Source organism: Gadus macrocephalus, chromosome 22, assembly GCF_031168955.1.
Source record: "Gadus macrocephalus chromosome 22, ASM3116895v1".
Taxonomy (NCBI): Eukaryota; Metazoa; Chordata; class Actinopteri; order Gadiformes; family Gadidae; genus Gadus; species Gadus macrocephalus.
This window is the reverse complement of record NC_082403.1, coordinates 14944052-14951825: the sequence shown is the minus strand read 5'-3', so window position 1 is coordinate 14951825 and position 7774 is coordinate 14944052. Positions and strand designations below refer to the sequence as shown.

The window sequence follows — 7774 nt, the reverse complement described above, 5'->3', positions numbered from 1 at the left end:
AGCCTCCTCCTGTGTATTTGTATACAGAGATCTCTGTAAACAACTCTGATCTCTCTCCATATGCATACACACTCAACCCACCCGTACACACACACTGGAGCAGTGTGCTGCAGCGACCTCTGTACTGAGCCATAATCTGTTCTGGATTATTCTACACTCAATGTTCTGCTGCTGTTCTGTACCAGACAGGCTGTAGTGCAGTATGCTACAGTGTCGTCAGGACCATTCTAAACTTCAATGTTCTGCTGCTGTTCTGTACCAGATAGGCTGTACAGCAGTATGCTACGTTTTTTTCTGTAGGGACAGGAGTCAACAGGGACCTCATAATATCATATCACAATGATCTTTGAGTGCCGATGCCATCTGTACTGCAATTCTGTAAATACGGGGAATATTGCGCTACGATATAAGGCTTTTTTTTGTGCGATTTAATCTTTTGTGTGTTTAAAAAAAATTTAAGTTCCAGTGTGGGTCTGGGTCATTAACCTGCCCTAACAGAACAGAATGGAGTCGATGTGACTGCAGGCTAATATACTACAGCGTCCTCTGTAGACAGCGTATCATTCACTTGCCTCCATCCAAATGACATTGACTTTTCTTGCTGAAAATGTTTTATTTAAAAATATTTTTGAGTTGACCTGATAATCCATACAAGCATTGCGGAACTAAAGAATCGTCTTTCTCACATGTTTACCCATCCTTAATGTCACACTATGTTGTCCTGTGCTGCGTATGCTATGCTTCACTAAACTATGCTGCACTGCGCTAAACTTTGCTATATTATACCGTACTATGCTATAGCCTACTGTATACTATACAGCTATAATGGTACAGTACTGTATTATTATATTTTTTTATTTTATTTTATTTTATTGAACATGTAGACATTAACAAAAAATATATTTAAGAATCAACATAGACATATATAACAAAATTAAATAGTCCTATTACATAAAAAAATAAAAAGGAGAAGAGTGAAGCAAAAGCTTGTAGGTCCCTATCCCCTTCTTACAGTCAATTTAACCATTATCACGATCAATGTTAAGTATTTACATATATTTATATATTTACATACCTTTTTCTTATAAGTGCGCATTTAACAAACATATCTCCTATGTTTTTCTATAGCCTACTCGTCATTTCCATCAATGAATATCATCACAAATCTCATATTTTCCTCTATTATACTGTCCATAAAAATATACTATACTAATCTATACTACACTGTTCATACAGCTATACCATATACTATACTCTACTGTCCCACACAACTATACTTATCTGTATTATACTGTTCATCACACAACTATACTATACTTATCTATACTATACTGTTCATACAGATACCACATGCTATGCTGTACCATACCACATAGCTACTATACTATACTATACTGTGTAGTTGATCTAGCTGGTGTAGCCAGACCCATCCTAGTGTCTGTACAGACTCAGAGGAGACCGTCCTGTCGTCTGTACAGACTCAGAGGAGACCGTCCTGTCGCCTGTACAGACTCAGAGGAGACCGTCCTGGTGTCTGTACAGACTCAGAGGAGACCGTCCTGTCGTCTGTACAGACTCAGAGGAGACCGTCCTGGTGTCTGTACAGACTCAGAGGAGACCGTCCTGTCGTCTGTACAGACTCAGAGGAGACCGTCCTGTCGTCTGTACAGACTCAGAGGAGACCGTCCTGTCGTCTGTACAGACTCAGAGGAGATCGTCCTGGTGTCTGTACAGACTCAGAGGAGACCGTCCTGGTGTCTGTGCAGACTCAGAGGAGACCGTCCGTGTGTCTGTACATACAGGGCATAGGACAGACACCGGGGAGGCAGAAGCTCAGGAGGTAGAGAGAGTTTGCTGGTACCCGGAAGGTTGCGGGTTCGATCCCCGGTTCCTCCTAGCTGAGCGTCGAAGTGTCCCTGAGCAAGACGCCTCACCCTGACTGCTCCGGGCAGAGGCCGGTGCCGTCCCCTCTCTATATAAGCTATAGAAAGGAGTCATGATGGCGACCCACCATGACTCCCGAGGGGGTTCGACTTTCTTCTTCTCTTCTTTAGAGACTTAGAGGCGAGCTGTAATCCTGCCCACCGAGTCCACTAATCAGGTTTGTGGCCGCCCCCTCGGAGGCCCGTAAGCTCCATGACTCTTATCTCTGCCACCGACCCGCCACCTCCCTCAGCCGTGAGGGGGCTGTGATTGGCCCGCTTGCCCGATGACCAGCAGTCCAGGCCGGCAAGGCTACTGCACACGTGCAGGAGCGTGCACGAGGAGGGAGGACCCGAGCAGACATGGAGATGGGGGGTCTGTCACATGGCTTGCTCTTTCTATGTATACTGACATCTTTGCTCTCTGACATGTTTCCATCATTATTGGGTATAATAATTAACCATTAATTAAAATTAGTTAATGCAGTAATATTTGTGAAATGACAATTACCCAACAGTTATGTAATGGTCTAGTCTTCATTCACTAATGGTGTTACTGTTGAATCAGGTATTAAATGATCCATTCGTTAATATGGTCAGGGTTAACCTAACGCTCCTCAAGGCTGAACCCTTCGGGTTAGAGTTCACCACAAACCTAACCCCATTATATATTGAATGCATGAATACCTTAGTTAGCATGAATACCATTAGTAAACATGAAGACATTAGTTGATTACTAGACAGTTAGAAAATGGTTAATTAAGTGTTGGTTAATTCTTAGTTAATAAAAGCTTATTACTGCATAAACTAATGTTAATATTTGGTTTATTGTACCCTTATTGTAATGGTTTTTTTTTTGTAAAGAAAATAGTTGCTGTCTTTGTGTGTGTGTGTTTGTGTTTGTTTGTTTGTGTGTGTGTGTGAGTGTGTGTTCTTGTTTGAAAGAGAGGCGGTGTGTCTGTGTGTGTGTGTGTGTGTGTGTTTTAATGAGAGGTGGTCAGTGTGTGTGTATGTTCATGTGTGTGTGTGCGTGTGTGTGTGGACTCCTATTTTCTAATTCATGACACTGTTTGGGGAGAGCATGTAGGGGTGCTGCAGGCTGGAGGCTCCAGCGTGTGTGTGTGTGTGTGTGTGTGTGTGTGTGTGTGTGTGTGTGTGTGTGTGTGTGTGTGTGTGTGTGTAGGTGTGTGTGTGTGTGTGTGTGTGTGTGTGTGTGTGTGTGTGTGTGTGTGTGTGAGTGTGTGTGTGTGTGTGTGTGTGTGTGTGTGTGTGTGTGTGTGTGTGTGTGTGAGGGGGGGGTTCTTCTCCACAGCCACAGCATGAGGTGAAATGTGGTCCTATTAACCTAATGACTGTGAAATGACAGAATGGGACCTCAACGGTTTGGAGGGGAGGGGTCTCGCAGTAGGGGCCAGGTATGGGAGGGGTGAGCTTTGAATGGGGGAGTCCCCATGGCGACAAAACATCTTCACACATAAGAAACATTCTGTGTCATTTATTACATTTTTATTAATTAATTCACATTTTTTGGGACCGTTTGTAGAACCAGGAAGGTACATTGAGAGATAAAAAATCTAGTTTTGAAGAGCGTCCCGGCTAAGAGAAATTGGTCCTGGGTGTGTTGTTATTGTGGTGCTGGTTGTGTTGTTATTGTGGTGCCGGTTGTGTTGTTATTGTGGTGATGGTTGTGTTGTTATTGTGGTGCTGGGTGTGTTGTTATTGTGGGGCTGGTTGTGTTGTTATTGTGGTGCGGGTTGTGTTGTTATTGTGGTGCCGGTTGTGTTGTTATTGTGGTGCTGGTTATGTTGTTATTGTGGGGCTGGTTGTGTTGTTATTGTGGTGCTAGGTGTGTTGTTATTGTGGTGCTGGGTGTGTTGTTATTGTGGTGCTGGGTGTGTTGTTATTGTGGTGCTGGGTGTGTTGTTATTGTGGTGCTGGTTATGTTGTTATTGTGGGGCTGGTTGTGTTGTTATTGTGGTGCTAGGTGTGTTGTTATTGTGGGGCTGGTTGTGTTGTTATTGTGGTGCTGGTTGTGTTGTTATTGTGGTGCTGGTTATGTTGTTATTGTGGTGCTGGTTGTGTTGTTATTGTGGTGCTAGGTGTGTTGTTATTGTGGGGCTGGTTGTGTTGTTATTGTGGTGCTGGTTGTGTTGTTATTGTGGTGCTGGTTGTGTTGTTATTGTGGTGCTGGGTGTGTTGTTATTGTGGTGCTGGGTGTGTTGTTATTGTGGTGCTAGGTGTGTTGTTATTGTGGTGATGGTTGTGTTGTTATTGTGGTGATGGTTGTGTTGTTATTGTGGTGCTGGGTGTGTTGTTATTGTGGTGCTGGGTGTGTTGTTATTGTGGTGCTGGGTGTGTTGTTATTGTGGTGATGGTTGTGTTGTTATTGTGGTGATGGTTGTGTTGTTATTGTGGTGCTGGTTGTGTTGTTATTGTGGTGCTGGGTGTGTTGTTATTGTGGTGCTGGTTGTGTTGTTATTGTGGTGCCGGTTGTGTTGTTATTGTGGTGCTGGGTGTGTTGTTATTGTGGTGCTGGGTGTGTTGTTATTGTGGTGCTGGTTGTGTTGTTATTGTGGTGCCGGTTGTGTTGTTATTGTGGTGCTGGGTGTGTTGTTATTGTGGTGCTGGTTGTGTTGTTATTGTGGTGCTGGGTGTGTTGTTATTGTGGTGCTGGTTGTGTTGTTATTGTGGTGCCGGTTGTGTTGTTATTGTGGTGCTGGGTGTGTTGTTATTGTGGGGCTGGTTGTGTTGTTATTGTGGTGCTGGGTGTGTTGTTATTGTGGTGCTGGTTGTGTTGTTATTGTGGGGCTGGTTGTGTTGTTATTGTGGTGCTGGTTGTGTTGTTATTGTGGTGCTGGGTGTGTTGTTATTGGGGGGGGTGGGGTTGGTGTGCTTGATTGTCGACGGGGGGGGTTAAGTTAGATCAAACTAATAGTCCATATTTCATTTTAGACCGTTTCCGTTCAGGATTATTATTTATTTTTGACATAATCGGGGGGGCCAGCGGGGGGCCAATCTCTGACCAGGGGGGGCCGTGGCCGCCCCTGGCCCCCATGTGGCTACGCCCCTGGGTGTTTGTGTTGTTATTGTGGTGTTTTGTGGTGTTATATGGTGCTGGTTGTGGTGTTATTGTGTTGTTGGTTCGAGGACCATCGGTGTTGTGTTGTTGCTGTGGAGCTGCTGGGGTGGGAGGCAGGGTGACCCAGGTTACCTCAGGCCATGTGGTGATGAACTGGCCCCCCCCTCACGCCCGGCGGAGGTGGAGGTGGGGAGGGGAGGAGGGAGGTGGAGGAGGGAGGTGGAGGAGGGAGGTGGAGCAGGGAGGTGGAGGAGGGAGGTGCAGGAGGGGAGGGGAGGATGGAGGTGGAGGAGGGAGGTGGAGGAGGGAGGTGGAGCAGGGAGGTGGAGGAGGGGAGGGGAGGATGGAGTTGGAGGAGGGAGGTGGAGGAGGGAGGTGGAGGAGGGGAGGGGAGGATGGAGGTGGAGGAGGGAGGTGGAGGAGGGAGGTGGAGGAGGGAGGTGGAGGAGGGGAGGGGAGGATGGAGTTGGAGGAGGGAGGTGGAGGAGGGAGGTGGAGGAGGGAGGTGGAGGAGGGGAGGGGAGGATGGAGGTGGAGGATGGAGGTGGAGGAGGGAGGTGGAGGAATGTTTTTATTGAGCATCTCGGCGCCCTCATGAATTACTGATGCGGCGGCGCTCTGCTGTAACTGAATGATGATGTGTTACAGGGTGACGGTTACACAAGGACACCGAGCCACCGGGGTCTGCCTTTATATCGTGCTACACACACGCACAAACACACACGGACACACACACACACACGGACACACACTGACACACACGTTCCAATGCGCATGCATACTTGCACTTATTTGAATGTGCACAATGTGCAACATTTCCAATTACGCATTTCTGCATCTGTGTACACCTGGTATTCTGAAGATCAACGCTTATAACAACTGAGTCAGTTATAGTGCTCACTCACAACAACCAACCACACAACACACAGACACACACGCGCACACACGCACGCACACACACACACACACACACACACTCACATGGACACACACACACACACACACACACAAACGGCCTCTTCCACCTGCTATTTCAAGCTGCCGGCTTGAGTTCACATGCACATTAGTTTCAGTAAGTATTCCTTTTAAAAAGGAGAGGGGGGGGGGGCGTAATAAGAAGATATTGTGAGGGAGAGAGAGAGAGAGAGAGAGAGAGAGAGAGAGAGAGAGAGAGAGAGAGAGAGAGAGAGAGAGAGAGAGAGAGGGGAGGGACAGGTGCTGGAAGTGGATTAATGTGCGCGCGTGCGTGTGTCAACGACGTGCATGTTTTGAGGACAGCGAGAGGGAAAAAGTGTGAGAGATCAAAACAGAGAAATTAAAAACGACAGTGTGAACGGGGAGAGGGATTGAGTGCTAGTGTGCGCGTCTTCAGCGTGCAGAAAGAGAAAACAGAAGTGGGTGCGCGCGCTTGCGAGCGTGCGTGAGGATGAGGGAGCGAGAGCGCGAGAGGAGGGAGGCGCTGCTTCACGAGCTCAGGACGCAGAGGCAGCAGAGCAGCAGCCGGGGAGGAATCTATTGTCTGTCGGAGCGCGTCCCTCTCACTCTGTGACTGAGAAGGAGTAGGAGTAGGAGGAGGAGGAGGACATCCGCGGAGTGGGACTGCAGCCGATTCGTTCCCCGGGGGATCAGTGGATGTGGTACCAGGGACGGGAGGCTCGGAGCCGGAACCGTGCGCAGGAGGAGACCCGGACAAAAGCAGGATAAGAACCCACACTTTCCGCCCCCCTCCCCTTGACGGGCAGAGCAGGAGCCTGCGTCCGCAGTGTGACCGCGTTTCTTCTGCTTGGTGTTCGTGCACTGTTGGAGAGGTTGTGGGTTCGGATCTCCGGTGCTCCGTATTGGATCTACTCGCCGCCTCAGTAGCTATGGGGCTGGCCGGCGGAGGGAAGGGGACGCCGGGTGTCTCTAGCGGGGCGCTCCCCCTTCTCTGGAGGTTCTGGCCGCTCCTGCTGGTCTCCGTGCTGGAGGTCGAGGCTCAGACCGCGGAGGACACGAAGCCCATATACATCTGGCAGACAGGTATGCTGCCCCCTCGTCTCCTTGTGCTGCCCGTTTGTCTCCTTGTGCTGCCCACTCGTCTCCTCGGACCCTGTGATGATGTTCCGTGATTGCAGTCCAATGCCCAATGCATGCTATTCCAATGCTAGAGATTATCACCTAGCGTTTCATCCGCTCACATTAACTTTGCCTGGATTTACGGGAATTAACTTTGTCTGGATTATATATTCATACCCATATCCCTGGTTTAAGCAGACCACCGAGCCTGGAGGTAGAGGGTTCTAGCATACCCCAGAGAGCCTGTAGGTAGAGGGTTTCAGCAGAACCCAGAGCCTGGCTGTAGGTTATCTGCTGTTCACACCTCCACCCAATGTGGCGGGTTCCAACACGCGGGCCAAAAAGTTGTAGGACATTATCATTTAGCGCTAAATTTACAGCTGTGGTATTTTTTTAATATATATATTTTTTGAACGACACACACGCCGTTATCTTTAGATTCATTCCTGCACCAAAAGTTTACATTGCTCCAGATAATTGTCCTTGTACTTGTGAGTAAAAAGGCCCGCGGACGGGGAGCCGTTAAATGGCGGCGGTGCAGACACGTGCTCTGGGTGTTGTTGTGGAGAGAAACTTGTGCTTTAGCACTAGCAGCAGCAGTGCGCGATGCTGCTAACACGTTTACTGCAGTCCCCGATGGGGATGTCTGCACGTTCTGCCCTGTGCTGGTAGGCCTACGGTATAGATTATCCAGCAGCACCACACTGGCTGCTTGACT

The 7774-nt window shown here is 48.3% G+C and overlaps 1 protein-coding gene across 1 annotated transcript in view; it reads left to right on the top strand.

Moving 5' to 3' along the window:
• Positions 1-6213: 6213 nt before the first annotated feature.
• LOC132451580 (thrombospondin type-1 domain-containing protein 7A-like) overlaps positions 6214-7774 on the top strand; it is a 38815-nt gene continuing 37254 nt past the window's right edge. The window contains exon 1 of the mRNA XM_060044150.1: positions 6214-7020. Within this exon, the coding sequence (XP_059900133.1) occupies positions 6867-7020 (154 nt within the window). The 5' untranslated portion in view covers positions 6214-6866. The remainder of the gene's footprint in view (positions 7021-7774) is intronic.